The following is a 23,600-nucleotide window of genomic DNA, read 5'->3' as shown; positions in this document are numbered from 1 at the left end:
TGGATCAATTGGGCTGTAGTCCACAAAATTTTATGGCAAATAAAATGTGTTGGTCCTTAAATTGTCACAAGACTCATTATTTTTGCTGCAATAGACTAACATAATTACCTGGAAAAATATGTTGCAGAATCTTGTATGTTTTATCACATGGACAGGAAACTTAGGGATATACAGTGGTGCTTCGCTTGACGACGTTAATTCGTTCCAGCGAAATCGCTGTAGAGCGAAAACAACGTAAAGCGAAATAAAAAAGCCCATTGAAATGCATTGAAAACTGTTCAATGCGTTCCAATGGACTGAATAACTCACCATCCAGCAAAGATCCTCCATAGGGGCGACCATTTTCTGTGCCTGTAAAACGAGGAATCCGTCCAAAAACACAGCGGGGAGCCATCCTGAGCAGCCAGCAGACGTTTTGAAAACCCGACGATCAGCTGTTTTGATTGTCATAATGCAAAGAATCGGTTCCCGAAGCAGGGAACCAATCATCGCAAAGCCAAAAAAACATTAAAACATCATTTTGTGATCACAAAAACATTGTCGTGAAGTGGATTCATTGTTATACAGGGTAATCGTTAAGCGGGGCACTACTGTATGCACATTCAGTTACCATTTAGCCTATAGGTTTCACGCTTTGATGTAACAAATTAATTCACATGCTGAAGAACTCCAGGCTGCTGGCAGGGGTTCTTATATGTGTAATAAGATGCACGCTTGGAATAACTGATTCCACCCCCAGTAACAGTTGTTGGAAACAACTGACAGCAGTAGGAAAACTCTCTTTCAGGACTATCCTCTAATTTTCTTGTCAAGTTATGGAAGAATAGCCCGTGGCACAAAGTTTGAAAGCAAAGTGCTTAAACTGGTTCCTCTGCAAGTGTCTCTATGCCATGTCTGTATTCTTTGCTAGTGGCTGCCAATTCTGGACTACATAGATTGATCTGAGGGGGACTGATGGAGTGAATGGTTCTCATGTCAGTGAGCTGCAAGAGATGTCTCTGCCGTTCTGTCTTCATTCTAACACTTCCTCCACTCACTTGTATTATCTGTTGTATTTTCTTTGTCCTGTAAACTTAATCACAAGTTACGGCATCATTGATTTTGGCCAACAGCCCAGAAAAATGTTTGTAGCACTTAGGGAACCGTTTAAAGAGCTACAAATACCCAAACAGTTGGGTAGCCTTGCTGACACAGTAACCTGGTATGAAATGGAGAGAAGGAAAGTATGTAGTCTCGTGGGCATTAGCTCTGTAAGCATATATATATATTGTTGAGGACTATTAAGAGAAGCTACATTACATGGCTGATGGGTTAACCATGATCCCCTTATCTCACATCCGGTCTCATCCTGTGTGAAAAATTGGGAGCAATTTCATGCTGTTCTGTGCCTCAGAGTCCAGGTTTTATGTTGCTATGCACAAGCATATATTAAAACACATGGATTCTTGCATAACCTCCCTAAAACACCAATGTTGTCGAATATCATCCAAGCTTAAACCAGATATTCATCTAGGGACATAGTAGTAGTTACTGGCTCCCATTCCAGCTATAGTGATGGCTTCTGACATATCAACAAAAAACTGTTGTCATAACTCCTCCCAAATGATGCTAAACATCCATGGTGTTTATGTGTTGTTTAATGCCTTAATCCTCTGGTATTTGACCCTGCTTCTAGCTATCTGTAGAACAGTGGTCTCCAACATTGGGCCTCCAGATGTTCTTGGACTACAACTCCCAGAAGCCTTCACCACCACCTCTGCTGGCCAGGATTTCTGGGAGTTGAAGTCTGAGAACATCTGGAGGCCCAAGGTTGGAGACCACTGCTGTAGAATGTTTGGAAGATAGAGATAAAAAAAGGTTCAGGAGATATCTGTTGAAGGTGTATTGATTCAAAAGAAGAGGTATTTACACCTTCCCTTGTTTTTGGATTGTAACTCATCATTGATCAATACCTTTTGATTGGTGGGAAATGCATTGTTCGCTGCCTTGTTATTAGCAGAAGGTAGTTGGTGACACTTTGCAGGACTTTCTCAGTAGAGGTGTGCCATTCATGGAATTCCTTCCAGGTGACATAAAGTCAAAAATGTTTAGATAAAGGCCAAAGACTTCTTTAAAAAAAAACTTCCAGCCATTATTGAATGTGTTTAGATTGGACCCACATAGTTAACCCACATACTTGGAAAATCCCAGGTAGAAAAGGAAACTTTTCAAGCTTGTAACAGCCTCCACTTAAAGGTGTGTGGTGTGAAGCAGCCAGAACGCAGTTCTACATCTGAGTGACATCACGAAAGTGCTTTTCTTATACTCATGAGTCTACCTCCTCTGAACAGTAGACTCATTGGAGCTGCTAGTGGTGACCTAAGCCAGAAACAGGAAATCTCTGACCCACATACTGGGTTAAGCCTTCTAGGCCTTCTCTGTCTACACGCAAGATCTTTACTGAGAGAGGAGTATTCATTTGAAGCTGGCATGAAGTGGCTGTTCCCAAACCTATGATCAGTTCTCAGATTTCCTTTTGGGAAAGGCAAGGATCAAGTAAAACTAGTCCCTAAATGAGCTGTCACTGTAGGGTGTTTCTAGCTTATTGAGATGGAAGCTTCCCAGGCTTTGCTCAGTCCTTGCCTTTCCAGTTGTGAGACCTGTGGCTCTATTGGCCTGAAGTGTTTGGGAGGATGGAGATAGCAGTCTCCTGCACATTCCTCACTATATATGTATATGTGAGTGAATGGAGTCTGTATTAGACATGGGCTATACAATCTGTGGTGCCTCGGTGGCCCAGTTTCCTGCCCCAGAACTAGTTAGCCTACTCACCAGGCTCCAGATGGGACTGGAATCCTTCATTGTTGTTATCGTTGTGCCAGTTGTGACAGGAGCCTGCCTGGCTTTCCCCACCTCCCCATGCAACTGACCACTTCAGTAAGGAGGTGGACGGAGAGTCTCCCCATTCAGCTGATCAGTGGTTGGCTGCATGGGGAGGTGGGGAAAACTGGCTGGACTCCTGCTGCAGTTGGTGAGATGATGGCCTGAGCACCATGCAGAGCCTCGTGAGTGGACCAGCTGGTTCTGGGGGAGGAAATTGGGCCCTGGTAGCACCTGCGGAGCTGCAGGTTGTATTCGTATCCACAGAGATACAAATAGCCCATGTCTAGCCTGTATGTGTTTATGAATGTATACTTCCATTTGAGTGTTCAGTGCACATCTCTTGGACAGCACATACACGTAGTGGGCCCCCCCTCACCTTCCGATGTCATCAGGTACCCATTATTCTTGCCCAGGGCCCTTGGACTGCCAGACGGTATTCACCTTCTCCTACATGTAAGGTCAGGATTTTATTGATTTTCCAATACTGAAACATCATTTGAGATAACTGTATTTATTGGCAGTTTCTTTAGGTGTTTTTTTTTTTTTTAAATCCTTATATGTTACATTCTGGGATGATAGAATTTTAGAGAATTTTGAACAATAATAATCTTGATTAGGAGAAGTTGCACTGTTTTCCTACAAGGGGTCAATGCAGAGAAACAGCTTCTGAAATCCTGATATACTGGAATGGGGTAAGCTCTCATTTCATTCATAGTTTCTCTCTTGTTGAGCTTTTGTAGGCCTGACATTTTTTTTCATTGAGCTTTGGAAGCACTACATTGATATTCCTGCCATGCAAATTGTATTGACATATGTATTATCTTTTTCTTCTGTTTCAAGAGGCATAGTTTCATTTTATTTTGCCCAGTGAAGCTGTTAGCAGCAGTGACCCAGTATGTCTGTAGAATAAACCATGTTTCCTTAGAGCTGTGCAGCACACAAAACATATAGTAACAGACCCCACTTACTCCTGAGTGTGCATGACAGTAGTGTATTACATAGTCTGAGGTAGTGTCGAGGAGCTGTGAACATTATGGCATAGAGGTGGTGGGACTTCCCTTTGAAAATGTGGAGCTCCTCCATGCAGCTGTTACATGAAGGGGGCAAATGTGACGTAGACTGCATGCTGAAATAGGTAAATCTGAAGGTTCACATTGACTTTGTCATGTGACATTGTTTTCCCTGCTTTTGATAGGACTGTGCCTAGTGATGTAGCTCTGTCTATATTAAAAGAAGCAATCCCATCAGGGTGTGGTGTGTAGCTGAAATTGAGAGTAGCTTTTCTGTTGCTGTTGCTGATTCCTCCTGTAACAAAACTTTTCCTATAATTTTAGATAATGTGTTGCTTTTGCAATGAGGCCCTTTTAGTTGTGTAAATTAGGCTTGCCTTGCACTGAGGGATCTTGCCATTGAGTGTTCCTAAACATGTCTCTTCTAAAAAGTATATTCTCTTACTTCCTTTATGTATAATAGGATGAGTCCATAAAGCTGTTAAATGATATATCATGGTGTGTCCCTGCATTGAGCACAATGAGTCACAATGAATTTTCAGCTTGGATGTACCATTTGAGTGGAGAAGTCAGAACATGATGTGCTTTTCCCTGTACTGGAGGACAAGCTGAATCCCACTGTGAAGAAATTTTAGTCACTGGATAGATATTTTATTAGCAGGCATTTACACATTTGGTCAATGTTGATGTGTACAATTAAGCCTTCAGCCACCAGATGTAGTTTCTGTACTGTCTCTTTCTCTGCCCTTCACCTGTACAAAAATTACCTACAGTCTTAGGGAGTGAGGATGTGGGTGAGGAATGCAATATTTTACTCTAGAGCTGTTCCATGTTCCAAAAAAAAAGTAGGTAAGAGTAGCCCAGCATCAGTGACATATTATTTTGTGTAAGCTACCTTGGGTATTATTTTCACATCAGAAGGCAAGATTGGGGACAGGAAGAAAGAGAAATTAGTGAACAGAGAAAGGATGTTCTCAGTTATTAATCTTTTGCATTAATTGTTCTGGGGGTTTATGGAACCCTTCAGGATGGTATGGGTAGTTTAATGGGTGAGTATCTGGGAGGGATAAGCATTATCAGGCCCAGGGTTCAGATTTCTGCCTCTTGGGACCCAGTGACAGCTGCAGAGACTAAGAAAAATGCCAAAAATGTAAGAGGGATAACTAGAAGTCCACTTGCAGCTTTATACTAAAAGTATTTTGGAGTTTTTAATGGCAGTGGGAGCTGTGACCTGTTTATTACTCCTGAAGATCTCCAGAAGCTGCAGTTCATCCTCTTTTTTCCCAGGAAAAAAAAGAGGGAGCTAGGGAGGACAGTTTATGGAAAGAGCTGAGGTCCAGTTTTGGGAGCCACGTGTGGCCCAAGGGGCAAACGTCCCCCATATTTTGCAGTAAGGAAGAAGGGGGATTCAGTGATAATTATCTCTGTCGCCTTTCCTTCTTATACGAACTGAATCCCAGCTCCTTCCATAAACAAATTTGGATCTAACCCAGTATTTCCATGTTTGCTTGTATTATCATCTAAAGATAGGTTTAATGTATTCACCCTTGGTGGGGGGATTTAAGTTTTAGGAAATCCTAGCAATCTGGTGTCTACACAGCCTGTGACAATGAAGCTGACAGATCACAAATCCTGTCATGCTTGAAGGGAGGATGCATGAGGTCAGCTCTGTTGCTAACAGCTGAAGAATGATTGGTGGTGGTAACTTGATTTCAGTTTTAGATAGGGGACAGGGACATAAATTATGGTACTCATTTGAATGTTTACTCTCTTGTCTGCCAGCAGACTTCATTGGGAAAAAGCAAACACATTTGGGAGAAGAGGTGTTTTTTCACTGGCATGAGTGAAAAAAAAAAGCTTCCTTGCATTTAGAAAATCAGATTGTGCAAAGCAGACGGCTGGGTGATAGAGATAGCATGACTAATTGGAGCTGTGGCTGCCTTGTCCTGTTGTTTCTTCTTGTATGTTAATCATTTATTTATTTATTTTCCCTTTATCTGCTTGGATTTTGTTGCTAAGTGCTTTCCTTTGCTTTCAGGAAAATGGAGTATACATTCTATAAAGTAAATAGGTGCATCCCTTCTGGTTTTATGTATGTCTTTTGTGATCCTCTTTCCTTATAGGTGTTTTGATATTTCTCTTAATGTCCCTGTATTTTACAGCTGGATCCCGGGCTTCCTACACAAGCCAGCATAGCCACCTAGGCTCAGAATTAAGGGCACTACAGTCTCCGGAACACCACATAGATCCTATTTATGAAGACAGAGTATACCAGAAGCCCCCTATGAGGAGTCTCAGCCAAAGTCAGGGAGACCCTCTTCAACCAGCACATACAGGCACTTACCGCACTAGCACAGGTAGGTGGAAACAGCCTGCACTTTTTCACCCTTTATTTGGTTAGGTGTGTTATTTTTATAGTTTTTTGCATTTTCTTCTCTGTTGGAAAAACAATAACTGAAATTATAGGGAGAGAATTCTGAAAGGTGTTAGTGGGTTTCAAACCCATGAGTTAAGGATCTTATTTTGCTCTATCTTTTCTTTCCTCTTTTGTGTTCTCATTCGTGTCCAAAACCTAAGCATATTGTATAATGGCTTGCCAAAACATATTGGACTACTTGGTTCATTTGTTGTGAGTGTGTATAACTGTAAGAGGGACAGGGAGGCTTTATCATGTGGTGAATGGAAAATTAAAAACCAGATAGTTTAAGAATTTCAGACGTGGAGGGAGGAATGAATTAAAGATGGGAACATATGTTCATTCTCCACTTCATATATGTACGCACATGCTCATTCATTAATTTTGTCTGTCACTCCATGTAAAGTAGCAATATAAGTGGATGCATTTCATTCAATTTTTCAGTACCATTGATTCATCTTTAATATAATAGTGCATGATCATACATCAAATATATTGATGCAAAAGTTTTATTTGTGGAGTATTATCTCAGCTGTGTAACATAGCTCTATATTAGGAATCCTGTGAGCAGCAACCAACTCAATAATAACAATATATGAGAGATTTTACACTCAGCATGTTCAGATACACAATAGTTTTCAAAGAGCCACGTAGGGAGCCAATGTTAGATGTGATTGTGCCATTATTCATTCATATTTATGAGATGTTTTCTTCACAGTGTTGCACTTGCACTGGGTCTGAATTTTCTCAAATCAAAGAGACCATTTGCATTGCTAGAAGACTGGTTTGATTTTGCTTCAGCCTTCTTAGAGTTACATTCTTAATCTTTACATTGTCTCTCCCCCCTCCCCCGTCTCCCAGTAATATTTGGTAATTAATTTTGCATTCTCTCAACATCCAGAATTTTAGGATGTATGTAAAGATGAATCTAGCTGTTTTGTTTGATTTGTAGATACTGTACCTTCAGTGCCTGACAGAGGACAAAAGAGTCAATAAAGATCTACTAAAGAGGCACTCCTAATGACTATGGATAGAGGATTAAAAAGTAGACCTGAGCAAGGAATCATGCTTATATCCATTACAAGCAAATATGTTACAGCAAATACATTACAGCAGTAATTAGATTGTAAAGTGAATAAGAAGTTAGAAGAAGGCATAAGCATGATCTCATGTTTCTGCTAGACTTGAAGGAGTGAAACTAATTTTTATCTGTAATTTCTTGTGTCTGTGTATTTAAGTAAGTGTAGGAGCCATCTAAAGGGAAGGATACAAGAGGCAGGGAGGGTCAGCTTGCAGACATTAAGCAATACTATGTTAATTGTTTCAGAGGAATGATACTCCTTTTGAAATACGGGTTTTTCAAGCTGTGTGAGCAAAATACTACAGTCAAAATCCTGTTATATAGTTACACTGGTGAAAGAGAAATGGGACAACTGGATTCCTCTTTGCACACCAGTCTGTGCAGTATGATTTTGGCATATATGTGTTGTTTACTAGCCATATTCAGTGTTCTCCTCTGGACATATGAGAAACATCAAAGTAGGCTCAGGGCCTGACTTTGCTGCAGATATGCTGCAGGTTTTGTTTTTTGTTTTTTTGGAAGAGCAAAGACCAACCATCTTAAGTCAGCTTACTGTTACTTATGCAACTTGCTTATTTTTATTAAATTATCCCAAACAGCAATATAAAAAAGTGGATCACTTGACATTATTTTCAATTAAGAAATGTTAAAATACTAACAAGGATCATAGATAGCACGCTTCTAGCCCAGATGCTTCTGTGTCCTGTATAAGGCTCATACTATGGTGATGCCTCCTCAGAACTCAGTCTTTACTCCTTCTGCCCTGCTCACATTAGTTGCATAGAACCCCGTCCTGTGGCCCCAACTTTATAGGACTCCCTGTGAAAGGAGGCAGGAAGGGGCTGCTGGCACAGCTAGTTAGTAGCATGTTTTTGGAGTTGACTGTCTCTTACTGTCTTCCATGTTCGTGAGCCTACTTGTTCTGTTGCTGTTTTTCATTGCTTTTTTGCTAGCCATCCCTTTCTTTTATACAGTAATCATTTGGTTCTCTCAGTCAGTTGTACAATCTTATTTTTCTCTCACTTCTGTCTGTTTTCCTGGTCTCTGTTTTTTCGCCTTCATTTTTTGTGGTCTTGATTCTGCACATGATTCCTGTATGTGGAAGTCCTGATCAGTAACTGTGATTTGGTGAAAATGCATCATTCTCAGAAGAAGCAGATAGCCTTGGATCAAATGCATGGATTTTGAGTGGTTTGAATTGTTTAAGGGGATAAAGTTTAGCAATATAGAGTTGAGATATTTTGCTTTGGAAGAAATATCAGCACTTTCTGCTATTGATTGTATGCCATTAAATTAAAGGCAATATTTATAAAACTAAAAAGACAATTTTAGAAAATGAGTCCCAACCAAAACCTAAATAGAATAAGGCAAATATTGGGGTGCACAGAAACTTGGAGAACAGGTTTCAGAGTGTGACTAAAATATAACACCAATAATATATATATACACACTAGTAATTGCAATCAGCACATGGCTGAATACACAAGAACACAAGTTATGTGAATGATAAAACTCCAGAACATGCAAGCATAAAACACTAGGTAATAAGACATGCAAATAATAAATAAGTCAAAAGGACTTCCTCAGGTCAGGCACAGGTAATTACTTGTATATGTATATTTTTATTGGTTTGTGCTACATTATGACATCCTCTAGTTCCTGTTACCAGTGTATGTGGTGTTTAATTGAAGCATTCTCAGATTCTCATTGAGTGTTGGGAATTTATAATAAAATATTCCTTTTATATTATTCCATTCCATTTCTATTTGCTGTCTGCTTTTTCAAGTGCCTGTGGATCCCAATTTTTGTGTTGTTCTCTGAAAATTTATAAACCCACCACCACATGGACTCTGGTACTAGAAAAGTGGAAGAGAGAATTCAGGGAATGAAGGGATGGTGTGTGTTCCTACCACATTGGAATATAATAAAGCTGCTCTTAGCTGCATCATGTGCCAGCTCAATGCATTGCACTTGAGGACACACCTGTGGCACAAGGAGTCTCTTTCTTATGTGCTGTCTCCTCCCACTTCCTTTTTTGGCACAGTTGCAAGAAGAGGATCAAATCTTTTTACTTCTATTTTTTATCAACTGCAGCTTGGCATTGCCCCTTACCTCAACTATTCTTCACTCTAATCACTGTTTTACTAAAACAAGCCAGCTCTATAAAGAAAATTTGAAGCAGGTTTGTTTCAATAAACTGCAAGATGGACCCCTTTCTTGTTTATTATTTCATTTGTATTCTGTGTCATATTTGATTCTTTTCCTGTCTACCATTTTTATTTTCACCACCCCCTATAAAGTATGAGGTGAACTGAGAATCAGTGAATGGCCTTAAACCACCCAGTGAATATTTATGTTTTAAAGAGAGTTGAGCCTCGGTCTCCCTGATCCTTACTCTGCCTACGCTATACCATGGTAGGTTTCTGTTTGCCTGGGGAAACATAATAGGCAAAATCCTCTTGCAGAAAGTTACACAGTGCAAACCAAATGATGTCATCATCCAGCACCAATAATTTAATTCAAACTAATTAAAAGTTTCTTATCCTCCCTCTTTCAGGTTCTGAAGCTCCCTACAATTTGCTTTCTCAGAGCAAAAAGGAGCCCTAGGGAGCCTTGAAGTGGGAAGAGAAAGGAAAATATTCATTAGTTTAAATTTAATGCTACCAGTTCTGCATGATGACATCTTCCCATTTTTGCTGCATAATTGTATGTAAGCATGATTTTGGTCAGTGAAAAAAATAAGAATTCTACAAAAATGATAATGAAAGTTTCCTGCCTTATCCTGGTGGCTATGATAGGCACAGTGGGGACTATATATCCCCTGCGGCTTACTTGGAGGTTATTCCAAAGTGATAAACTGTAGATGTAACAAGCCACCCCCGAGAACAAGTATTCATATGAGAATGTGATAAATTCAGCATCTTTCTCACAGTGATTTTTATTTTGTAAAATGCATATGTATTATATTGTTGTACATCTGAGTGTGGCATACATCAGAAAAATAATTATTATTTATTTTATTATTTTATTTATTTGATTTCTATCCCACCTATCTAATCAATTAAGATTATTCTAGGCGGCTTACAACTATAGAGCAACAACAATATGAATTAAAAACAATTTTACAAAAGAAAAGTTGAAACAGATTAGGAAAGAACTAGGGAGTAAAAAAAAGGGGAAATAAGAAGAAACTACCTTGTTGATTATGGAACAAACAAGAGTTGAACTTTATGAGTGCATGCATCACTTTGATTTGTTGTTCTCATGACTTTACCAAATTAACAGATAAATAGTACATAACCGTCCTGTTATTTAAATATTCTGGTAAACTAATCCAAAAAGGGTGAATTGGTTTGTATCTCAAATTAGAGTAAAAGAGAATGGCTGAAATCCTGTTATGCAGTTATGCAAATAGCAGAAGCATGAATTGCCATAAATCATAGGCATTATCTGTTGCACATTGAGTCATGCAACTCAGTATGCAACAAAGAAAGCCGATGGCTCGATACCGTCCCCCATGTATCGTCCCCCTCAGGGCTCCATATTGCCCCCCATGCTGTTTAACATCTACATGGAACCGCTGGGAAAGGTCATCAGGAGGTTTGGGCTGAGGAGTCAGCAATATGCTGACGATACTCAGCTCTGCCTCTCATTTCCCACCAATCCAGGTGAGGCAGTCTCTGTGCTGAAGTCGTGTCTGGACCTGATAATGGACTGGATGAGGGTTAATAAATTGAAACTCAATCCAGACAAGATGGAAGTGCTATTAGTGGGTGCTTCACTGGACAGGCTGGAGGGCCGTTTCCCTGCCCTGAATGGGGTTACACTTCCCCTAAGGGACAGGGTCCGCAGCCTGAGGGTGCTCCTGGACCCCAGTTTAACACTGGAAGCCCAGGTGGACTCAGTGGCCACAGGCACCTTCCTTCAGCTGTGGAAATTATACCAGCTACCACCCTACCTGGATGAGCAGAGTCTCATGACAGTTACACACGCACTGGTAACATCTCACATAGATTACTGCAATGCACTCTACGTGGGGCTGCCTTCGCAGATGGTCTGGCGACTGCAACTGGTCCAGAATCATGCTCCACGGGTGGTGAATGGTGGGCCCACTAGGGAACATATCAAGCCAATTCTGTTTAAATTACATTGGCTACCAGTTGCTGCCCGGGCCCAATTCAAAGTGCTTGTTTTGACATATAAAGCCCTAAACAGCTTGGGCCCTGGATACCTGAAGGACCACCTCCTCCCATATGAACCTACCCAGCAGTTAAGGTCTAGCCAGGGGGCCTTTTTGAAAGAGCCGTCCCTCAAGGAGGTAAGAGGGATGGCTTGTAGAGAAAGGGCCTTTTCGGCAGCTGCCCCCAGACTATGGAATGCCCTCCTGACTGAGATTCGTTTGGTGCCGACGCCGATGATATTTCAGTGCCAGCTCAAAACCTTCCTGTTCCAGAAGGCTTTTAATTGAAATAATATCAGCTGTGGGTCCTGATGGCAATTTTTAGAGTATATATTTTAATTACATTTTAATTGTTTCATCTTTTTATTGTATTTTAAATGTTGTAAGCAGCCCAGAGACCTTTGGGTAGTGTGGGCGGCATATAAGTTAAATAAATAAATAAATAAATAAATAAATAAATAAATAAATAAATAAATAAATAAATAAATAAATAAATTTCTTAATTTATGGCAGTTTGTTTCTAAAAGTACGCTGTTTGCAGTAACTGCACAACAGGTTTCAGCCAATGTGTACTTCTTTTTCAGGAACTCCATTACTGGCATAATCTGTCTTGAATAAATTTCTAAGATATCTATCCCAGTGTATTATTTTTTATAGAATAGCAACAACAATAGTGTGCTGTCAAGTCAATTTTGACTTGTGGCAACCCTTTTTCAGGGGTTTCTAGATAGAGAATACACAGAAGTGCTTATTATTCCCTTCTTCATAGAAAATTTCATATTGCACACATAAATTATCTGTGGGTTTGTGTGTTAAAAAAACCCAAACGAGATAGCCATGAGGAAAACAGTATTTTTTTTTTTTTTACCCAGACAGTAGTATCTTTGTCATCCAGTAGTATGTATTGATTTGGCTAGTCCTTTAAAAGATTGTTGCTCAAATGTTAAAAAATGAACAGGATGAAGAAGTGTTGATTTACCAAAGTTTGTTCTGCTCTAATTAGGGCTAAAAACTACTTTGACAGTTACTTTCATGTGGGTTAATACAGTACCGCTTATTACAATATGAGTCTTTAAATAAAGTTAACAACACCAGTATTGAATCAAAGTGAAGATGTAACCATGCTTGGGTCTATGGTGAACCTATGGCATGTGTGCCACAGCTGGCACACAGAGCCCTCTTTGTGGGCACACGAGTCATAAGTCACCATAGAGAACTACTTACCTGTCCTCCGATCCCAGATTTCAGCACTCCCCTCTGCTGGTGCAGTGGTCCAGTGGAGGGGTGCAATGGCGACCATTACCAGTCTAGCCCAATGGGGAATTGGAGGACCAGTAAGTATTTATTTGTTAATATTGCCCATGGGGGAGGAGGAAACAAGCATTTAACCCTTGCAGTGCAGGAGCAGTTGTTTTTTCTAAACTAAAACCCCAGCATTCGGGTTTTAATTGCACTATTGGCACTTTGATTTTGTGTTGCAGTTTGGGCACTCGGGCGCAAAAAGATTCACCATCACTGGTCTAACCTTTAGATTCCACAGACCTTCAATATGGCCGCATAGTCAATAGCTAGGTACCCTCAAGGTGAAGCAGAAAATGAAAAGCTGAATTCTGATAAGAAAATTCAAGTTCTCCTTGTCTGCTTCACCTTGAGGGTACCTAGTAGCATGGGCAGTATTGGTTGCCTCAATCTGTATGGGTGTGCCATATCATTTTGAGCCATTGGCTTAGCTTTTAAATATCTTAATAGCCAGAGTTGTGATGTTGGATATTACAAAAGTGAGCAGATGCAGATGTATTTCAGTCTTTAGATTCAAGTACATATATTTATTCAGAGGAACCATATTTATTGTGCCCTAAAACTTCAAATGATTTCACATGTCACAGATGGCAGTTCCTGACTGGTTCAGATAGCACTGCAGAAGTCGCTTCTCATATACCAATAGTGGAGTATGTCTTATGAGTGGTGGAGCAGCAGAGGAGATTAAACCATTTCGACAGTGATGAAACCATTGCTGAAAGATAAATTCAATAAAGGTGCCAAGATATAGTCATATTTAGCAACCTTATTTGTCATAATCTTTTTTTTAAGATGACTGTTGACCGCAGTGTCATCAGACATTAGTTTGAGTGTACAAATTATAAATAAGAACTATGTCATCTATCTGTACATATCTTTTCTGTCCCACCCCAGTAAAGCCTTGGAGATGGATTCTGTCAGGTTTTTTTTTTCTAATCAAGGAAACGTTGCAAACATGGATCAATGTATTTGGATTAGTGCTTTTCTCTGGTGTGGAGAGATTAGTGCTTTTCTATGGAACGTCCATATTATATGGATATGTGGTCAAATCCAATTTTTCTTATCTTAAAATGTTATAGTCCTCTGTTCAAGTATTTGCAGCTGATATCTAAGATGCTTGTCTGATACTGGGTAATAATTGGCCAGGACCTTCAGTTCTTCCTTTTAAAAAGATAGGACTTAAGATGGCCCAAGAACCACCTAGTCTGATTTATGAGAGAGGGAGGGAGGAATTGTCAGAGGAAGGCCCTGCATTCCAAATGTGCTTTTTGTAGTTCATGAAGAATGCAGTCTGGGTCTCAAACTTTCCAATTAGAGTTGTGTGATATTATTTTTGGTGTATTTGAGATGAGCAGGAATTTGAAGAAAATACAGAGGTAAGTCACTTATTAAATGAGGAATCTGATGAATCATTAAAACATGCACACGTACTCTCACACACTTAAAAAAGAATTTTCCCATCCCTGAGCTAGGATCATGCAGTAAAGAAGATGCTAGTTCTTAAAGTACCTGTAATTAAAGTCCAGAATAACTTTCAGTTTTAGAGGAATTTGTATTTTAAAAAAAGAGAAGTCATTGCAGTTTTAACTCACAAGATTGCATTGGAAAAGAATTTATTTCATTTTTGCAAAAAAGGGAGCAAATATAGCTTTTCAATTATTAGCATTCTCAGTCATGCAAAGCTTTTGATGTGCCCTGCTTCCTTGTACAGTCACTTGTCTGAAAACTATTGTAGTAGTCTGAGTAAGATGTAAAGTAATGTAATATTTCCTTCAGGTGGTGAGATGTAGTTATAAAGTGCTTGTTTGAAGCATTACAAGTGTCAGAACAAAGAATCTTATAACATTTTTATCTACAGCAAGTGGGCAATGTCAGTGGCTCTGGGGCTCACTTGTTATCCTTTGGGTGCCCGTGCAGGGATGCATCCTCACCAGATATGTGGCTAATTTTCTCACTTCTTTTCCTCCAAAAAGCAGAAGTGATGAGACATTCACTTTGAGTGTTACATTGTGGAAGAGTGTTCCTCTTACACACAGATCCGGTTGTGTTTTTAAAAGAAATGTTCTTTTAAATTATTTTCCATTCCTTTTTTTTTTAGTTTAAAAAATATAGAGGGGGTTGGAGGATCTGAGGCTTCAGAATGTGGCCAGGAGCTTATTGTAACCTTTAGACAATGCATTTCCTCTCTGTGATCTACAGTTCTTATCCATCTGATACATTTAGAACAAGAGACATAAAAATCCAAAACAGGAGAGTGACAATAATTTGTTCAGCAGAATAATGTGACTTCTAATAAGTCATGTGGGAAGTAATCATTGGCTTTAAAATCCATGATAAACAGATATACAAATCTGATATTTTAGCTGATATTGGAACATAATTAGTAACACCACAGCATTTACAAAGGCTAAGTATATATTTGACAAAGTTGGCCGTAGAGGAATGATCCGTTTAGAATACTTTTTCTAAAGCAAATATATGTATAATTTAACTCTATAGCTCTTATGTAGAGGGGAAAAATCCCAGAGAAGAATAATCCGTTCCTATTGTTGCATGACAATAGCCAATATTTTGGCCATCTCATGAGAAGAGAAGACTCCCTGGAAAAGACACTGATGTTAGGAAAGTGTGAAGGCAAGAGGAGAAGAGGACGACAGAGGACAAGATGGTTGGACAGTGTCATCGAAGCTACCAACATGAATTTGACCCAATGGAAGACAGGAGGGCCTGGCGTGCTCTGGTCCATGGGGTCATGAAGAGTCGGACAGGACTAAATGACTAAACAACATTGTTACATGACAGTTTCCAGCCATTGGAATGTCTTGAAGACGATACTGATATATTGATTTCATCACATAACTGATTTAATTCTTCCCATAAGTTCAATATTTCTGCTCTATTCCTAGCAAATGAATTATGTGCAGTTGAAAAATAGTATTTAAAAATTTTAGAACAAAGGGCTGTAAGTAGTACAGTCAGGAGGTTTGCAAGGAGCAGGGTAAAGACAGAAGCCAGCAAAGAATTTCTCCTGGGCCAATTAGAAGCCACCGAGATGGCACAGGTACCATAGCCATTTAGCAATGCCTCCTCATCTCTTTAAGTTTCTTGGATCGTTGTTGCATCACAAATAGAGATGGGCACAAAACGAACCATGAAGCTAAAAACAAACAAACAAAACCACAATCAGGCCATTTCGTGGCTCATTTCTGGTTTAATAGGGGAAACATGCCTGCATAGAATGAAATGAAATGCTGAACTTTTATTGGTGTTGGTGATTCATTCACTTGTGCCACACAATCAGTTCCCTAGACAACAGTGGGCTGGATGTAGAGAAATTGTGTAGGATTGATTGTCAGGTAAGGTGGCGAACGATTGAGCTCCAGGTCCTTTCTCTGAGAGTAGCTGGTTATAGGAGTCACATCCTGGGCAGCTCAGCTGGTGGTCTCACTGGCGTGATAAAAAGACACTTTCATCCTCTCCCCCTGTCTGCTCCCTTTCTGTTTTCTCCCCGAGCTACCTCATGATGAGCAGCACCCTGTCTCAGGTTCCCTCACATGAAGCACTCATTTAATTTCCCCTGAATCAGCTGCTAAAGAGCATTTGGGGGAAAACCTGTTTGGGGGACTATAACTTGGACAGCCCAAACCCTATCCTTGCCAGACTTGGAGGGGATGGGGAGGATAGTCAGCCAAAGACTCACTGCACGTTTGGTGTCTTTAACTAGCTGTTCTATCATTCCTGGAATTCTCAAATTGCACGAACCATGTTTTGTGGGGAAACGTTTTGAAATTACTGGAATGATTTGTGAATAGCAATGAACAATGAGCCATGACGAACTGCCATTTTCCCAGTTCATGCCCATCTCTGATCACAAACACATTTTTCCCACTACATTTCTCTACAGATATACAGTGGGGTCTTGACTTAAGAACGACTTGAGTTAAGAACATTTTGACTTAAGAACCGCTCTCATAGGAAAATATTGACTTGACTTAAGTACTTAGATTTGAGTTAAGAACTGAAAAAAGCCCACGTGGGAGGCAGGGAAAGTGCAAAATTTGAACTTTCGGTTAACTGTTGGCCAGTGAAAAGGGTGCCTGTCTGCTTCCTCACTCCTCCCAGCGTTTAGAGAGTGGATTGGGACTCTTCAGACTGCCTGGTACTGCCTGGGCGGTATTTTCCCTGCCTTCCCTGAACCTTTCTTGACCTAAGAAAAAAAGAAACAAAATATCCCCCTCTAGTGGTCGAAGGCGGAATAGCAGCTTCCCATTAGTTTCTATGGACGGAAAAGAGCAGATACGGATCAAATGGTTTTCAATGGATTCCTATGGGAAATGCAGATTTGACTTGAGAACTTTTTGACTTGAGAACCGCCTTCCAATACGGATTAAGTTCTCAAGTCAAGACCCCACTGTAGAGAGTAGGTAGTTTCTTGAAAGTCAAGTCTGCTGCTTCAAAATATTAGGTATTCCATTCAGTTGAAAAGGGACTTTTTTCTTCTTCTGTGGAGATTCCTACAGTATTGGTTCCAGAAACTGGTTTATAAAATGTTTCTGGGAGCTAATATCTCTGGTAGGCACAAGGGAAAGCTTTCAGACTGAGTGGAAAAGCTGTAGCAAATGATGTTATTCTCAATCACAGTCTGTTCTTAATCCTAGTCCCTTCACCTCATTTCTGATATTTGTCAAGATTTATAGCTGTGCTTCTAACACATGATGCAAACGAATCTATTACTGCTCAGTTAAAACAATTCAAGTACAATTTTTGCTCATGTAGCAGGATTTTAGTGCCAAAAATGTAGGAGTATCAAATCCACATACTATTTGATAGTACAGTCAAGAAATTAGAAGAAGACTGAGACTAGGAAGGTCACCAATGAAGGAATTAGAAATGATCATCAAGTGTAAGTTTGTCACACTGGAGGCCAAGACCAAGATCATCAACACTGTTATATTTCCAGTCACCATGTATGGGTGTGAAAGCTGGATAGTAAAGTTGAAAGGGGAAAAAATATTTGTTTGAAATGTGGTGCTGGAGGAGAGCTTCGCAGATACCCTAGACAACTAGAAAAACAACAACTTCCTTTTTAGGTTTTACTTGAAAACTGAGGTGTTTTTTTTTTCAATCCAAGTGATGCCATATCTGTTCTCTTAATCTGTCCCATTCTCTCAGAGAACCCCTCTTCCTGTAGGCCATGTACAGTTAGAATTCCTGAGACATCAGCTGTGATGTCATGTGTGGGAATATTTTCAGCATGGAGCAAGGATGTCTCTGGCTGCCTCTATAATTGGGGATTTGGGGTGGGGATGTCCTCCCAAGCACTGCTACCGCTCACTCTCAGCTTTGTGCCTCAATATAAACAGATGCTATTTTACCCTCTAAGGAAAAAAAAACAGCTAACAGTTCTAAGCTCTCCTTCAAACTCTCCTGACTTTTCTCCATGTTAGGAAGAAATCCACATCCTTTCTTCACACAAAAATTGGAAGCTTCCATTACCAAATCAGGCAACCACAAAGTGATGGGTGGAAAAAGAACAAAGAATGGGGAGAGGATGAGAAAAAAGTGGAAGAGAAAGAAGGGAGGGGTTGAGTTGTGTGGAAATATCACTCAGAAGAAACTGGATTATATCCCAGGAAAAACATAAAAAGCTATAGGAGTTTCAAGTGTGTGATTCCGAATGTATAGGGGAAAGAGAGCATGGTTCCAATGCTCATCATTCGAACCCATACACCCATTTGAATTGGCCCATTTAGAGCAAAAACCTTAGAAATATTTCTCTTTGGGGGCATAATTTTTTATTCAGCCAAGGATGTAGTAAATGGTAGACTAGACAGATTAAGGAATCTTCTGAATCTGAATCAGAAACTGCGATGAATTTGGCCTCTTCAATTTTTATTAAGTTATCTTTGTTTATGAACAGGCACTAAGTTACATCAAGATAAGTGCAGCATTATAAAACAGTGTAATCCTGACCTGACCTAAGATTATGCCTGCAGTAGGATTAGATAATACACCTTTTTGGTGGACAGTTATCCCTTTTTCCTGGCAGAAACACACTGCTTCACGTAGAACTGTTTGCTGATCTTACAGACCTGACAATAGAGTGGTCATTGACAGAACCTGTCTGGTAAATTGGCAAACACTTACTGGCATATGAGTGAGAAAGGAGCAAAGGGGAGAGGCAAGGATCTTACTCCAAATTGAAACATCATCCAGCCCAATAATGCAATCACAGTATGAAGACAAAGTTAAGTCAGGGTGAACGTTTCCCTGTTCTGCTCAGGTAACAACAAAAATGGTGCAATTTGATGGTATTTTAGGTGAATCCTGTGCAGGAACTGAAATAATGCCGCACAGCTTGGCATTTGTTTTACTTTTTCCAGGTGAATACTGCACACAAATTATGTCCTTCTGCTTGGGAATTGACATAACCTTACATGATTTAGTATTCTTCTCAGGAAAAAAAATCACAATGAAAATGACCACCACAACCACCCCAAATAAAATTTCACGAAGACGCATCTCATTTAAGAAGATGCTCCCCTCCTTTTCTTTCTGAGAGGGAGAGGCTACAAAACTCACATCCCTTTTGCAGATTATGTGGGATTACTGTATTTTTCTATGTATAAGACGCCCCCATGTATAAGACAGGGATGTGGTGGCACTGTGGGTTAAACCGCAGAAGCCTCTATGCTGTAAGGTCTGTAGATCTTCAGTTGTAAGATTGAATCCACATGACAGAGTGAGTGCCTGTCACTTGTCCCAGCTCCCACCAACCTAGCGGTTCGAAAGCATGCAAATGTGAGTAGATAGATAGGGACCACCTCAGTGGGAACGTAACAGTGTTCCGTGTCTAAGTCGCACTGGCCATGTGACCACAGAAGATTGTCTTCGGACAAAATGCTGGCTCTATGGCTTGGAAACGGGGATGAGCACCACCCACTAGAGTTGAACACGACTTGACAAAAATTGTCAAGGGGAACCTATACCTATGTATAAGAGGTCCTTTCTAATCCAAAATTAAGAAATCTAAGTGGGGCTTAGCAAGTGTAGGGGGAAAGGGATCAAAGCGCTGCAGGATTGCTTTGATCCCTGCTTTCCCCTCCACTTGTTTTTGTTATCTCCTCAGTTTACTTCCGTGTATAAGATGACCCCCAATTTTTAGTCTAAAGATTTTAGACAAAAGTATAGTCTTATACATAGAAAAATACAGTAGGTGTTTCCATGCATGTTAGGTCTAGGGGTATTTCTTTCATGTTTTTGGACTGCAGCTCCCAGCCTTCTTCAGGCACCACCTCTGAGAATTGGGCTCCAATTCTCAGAATTCTCCACAAACTCTCCAGGCTAAATTGTTGGAGTTGCAGTCGAAAAACAAATCGATACATCTCTACCAGCATGTGCCTCCTCCTGTCACTTCTTCTGTCAGTGTAGAGTGTTCCTCCAACACTTAAAACTTGTCCTCCTTTCCACCTTCTTTTCCCTGGAAGAACACTCCCGGTGCTGAGAAGGAGACGAGGGAAACAGTGACATATAGGAAAATTCATCAAAGTGATTCAGGGCAGTGGTTAATGATGTGGCACCAAGATGATGGAGAAGGGGGGACCCTGTTTCCCACATTACTCTTGCATGGCAATAAAGAGTCTGGTGCTTATCAAGAGTATGAAACCAATATTGATTTGCCAACCGGTGACCCAGCCCTGCAGGGTCAAGGTATGACACTCCTAACCAGACCCATCAGATGCCCTCTTTTCACAAAGCCTGGAAGTGACTAAGACCAAAAGGGCAGCCACCTCACATACTGTGAGTGAAGTGACAGGGTGAATGGAGCTTGGGGTAAGGGACTGAAAGAGCGTCCTGGGCTTCAGGGTGCTTCTGGATTAGCCAGAGGGCCATCGTTCCACCCCTCTGGTGATCTAGAGGGGTAGGGATTTGTGTTTTTGGACTGCAACTTCCAGAATTCCACTTGGGGAGTTATAGTCTGATTCTGGGATGTGCTGCCTGGAGAGGTGTGGGGTGTAGTCCAAACACATACAAACACAAAACCTTCTCTAGTTGATATCCAGAATTCTCCATATGTTTGTTTCATTTGGAACCACATCTTCAGAGTCATGGAAGCTTTCAAAAATTATTTTTTAAAGCTTTTAACAGGCTGGCTTGTCCACTGGGAAATGCTACGATGAAAGAGAAAATGTAATACTTAGTGAAATTTGTAACCAATTTATCACAGCCTCCTACAGCTTTTTTTCTTGAGTTGTGCTCTTAAAACTGACATATCTTTTCTATATTGGTCCTTCAATTTATGTAAATGTTTATTTCCCTTTCAGCAAGTGTTTAGCAGCATGATAAAATACAGGATGATCCAAGATAAACATCAAAGGATATATTGAAATGTCTAGTTTTATGAATCAAGGTTCACCATATTTGAAAAGTGGCTATAAGAAGGAATTCACTATTTCATTAGTGCTGTGCAATGCATTAGGCTTAAATGGTACATATCTCATATTTGATGGACTGGAGCACTGCTCCTATGTCTTCCATAGTCTGTCATTCCAAAAGAAACGGTTTGGGAGAAAGATTAAACAGGAGGATTTGAATTAATAGCAATAAAAAAGAATAACTTTAATTTGCACTGATTCAGTAAAAAAAATTCCTAACCAAGAAACAAAAAGTTCATTTCCAGTTTTTAAGCTGTGTTACAGTCTTGCATGTTAAGTTGCCTACTATATTAGCGTCACATGTACAGTATAGACTTCCTCCTTGATCCAGTGTTTCCCCTTTTGTTGTTCTCATTTATAGCAAGGTTTAAAATGCCAGCTCTTATTCATATTTAAATTTCCTAGTACAATTTTAATGACGAATTATGTTTTTGAAATGTTATCCCAAAACATTACCAAATTGTGTGTTTTTTAGAACACTAACAATTTGCACACTGTACTAGTGTACAAGTATAACACTTTTCTTGGAATGCAATATTAATACAAGAGTACATCACCGGAGTCTGCTAGGATTAAAACTATTTATGTAGCGTGTTTATGCTTACTGGGCCAGTGGTGCCTTTACAATTGTGCAGTCAAGATGCTGCGAAGAGTACTCCACCAAGGCAAAATGCACAAGTGGGAGATCGGTGTTGTGATACCTAGCTAAAAATTTTTTAATCAGTTTATATAGTATATCTAAGGAGATAAAAGTAAACATAGCAAGAAGAAACCATAATTTTACACTCCCAATTCAGGACAGGTTCAGAAATTCACTGAAAATGTTGTAGATAGTAATACTATACATGAATGTAAGGCAATTCCCTCTTACAAATAGCACCCTATTTACCCAGTTAGTACTGATGTACACACACATACAAATCAAGGATGGGACTTAGCTGTGTTAGTTTGTCACAGTAGAAATGGCAGAGTCATTTGGCTCATTAAAGACTAAGTTTTGTTTAGCATAATATCGATTTCAGCTGACTTGTGTCCATGGATGACAAAGGCAAAGGAATAATCTTATTCTTTAAAGAGTGACAAGACATTTTAATCAGACTTTTAATATGTGTTTGGATTTTTTGTGTCATGCAAGATGGGCTGGATAATGCTCTTTCTAGAAGTTTAATGGAGACATTCATGTCTATTTGGTTAATTTTTATGTAAGACATTACGTTCCTTGTAAGAAATGGGCTCAAAGTTGTTTGATGGCAGCAATTCTGTATATTATTATTATTATTATTATTATTATTATTATTATTATTATTATTATTATTATTATTATTATTATTATTATTATTATTATTATTATTATTATTATTATTATTATTATTGTTGTTGTTGTTGTTGTTGTTGTTGTTGTTGTTGATGATGTTGATGTTGATGTTGATGTTGATGTTGATGTTGATGTTGATGTTTTATTTTATTTTATTTTATTTTATTTTATTAGACCAAGAAGAATATCACTAAAAAATGAGGCCACATTTGCACAAAATTCGTATGTGTCATTTTTTCTGTGCAGATGTGAATCTAAAAATAATTACTGTTGCTTAAATGGAAATACAACACATTTCAGTGCTCAATGGTTAAGTTAGTGGTTACATAACCTATGTGCTTCTCCTCTGCCATCCAGACCACGTAGCTTTCGGGCTTCTGTTTCTCCTTCATATGTTTGTTTTTCCTTTCACTGGAGGTGGGCAGGGAAGCCCTTCAAACAGAAGGTGCTTGGAAATAAATGATCTCTGTAAACCAGGATGCATTGCCGCCCTATCAAGTCTCCCTTCTAGTGGAAAAGAACCAAGCTCAGCCGCTTCACTGAAAGTGAAGTCCTGTGATATTCATTGAGTCTGCCAAGGGTCTGTGCTTAACACTGAAGGCCCAGTTTGATATGGCTGACATTAAGAAGTCGGCTAAAGCACTGGTTCTTAACCTTGGGTTACTCAGGAGTTTTGGACTTCAACTCCCAAAAGCCTTCACCACCAACTGTGCTGGCTGGGGTTTCTGGGAGTTGCAGTTCAAAAACATCTGAGTAACAAAGGTTAAGAACCACTGGGCTAAAGTCAGTGACTTCCTATTATTTAAGTAGCAGATTGGAAGAGGAATGTGTATTTTTACTTATGTACTGGTAAAACTCTCCGTCTTGATTATGTTCAGTAGATTGGAGTCCAGCCTAAAAACACATATCCCCATTGCTCTTCCAGCTTGATTAGTACTGTACTAATAAGGACACCTGTTTAGCCAGGTTGTCAGATTAGAATTAAATTGTGTTTTCAAATCC

At 39.6% G+C, this 23,600-nt stretch overlaps 1 protein-coding gene across 17 annotated transcripts in view; it reads left to right on the top strand.

Annotated features, from left to right (window-relative positions):
- Window positions 1-23,600, top strand: part of CTNND2 (catenin delta 2) — a 717,568-nt gene that overhangs the window by 437,026 nt on the left and 256,942 nt on the right. For all 17 annotated transcript variants that reach the window (XR_013544226.1, XR_012086701.2, XM_072998494.2 and 14 more), the window contains one exon: window positions 6,035-6,229. Coding sequence is in view for 15 of the 17 variants with exons in the window: in XM_072998494.2 (XP_072854595.2) it covers window positions 6,035-6,229 (195 nt within the window). In the remaining 2 variants the exon portion in view is untranslated. The remainder of the gene's footprint in view (window positions 1-6,034; window positions 6,230-23,600) is intronic.

The sequence above is a fragment of the Pogona vitticeps genome, chromosome 4 (genome assembly GCF_051106095.1).
Source record: "Pogona vitticeps strain Pit_001003342236 chromosome 4, PviZW2.1, whole genome shotgun sequence".
Taxonomy (NCBI): domain Eukaryota; kingdom Metazoa; phylum Chordata; class Lepidosauria; order Squamata; family Agamidae; genus Pogona; species Pogona vitticeps.
This window is presented reverse-complemented; position numbering and strand designations above follow the sequence as displayed.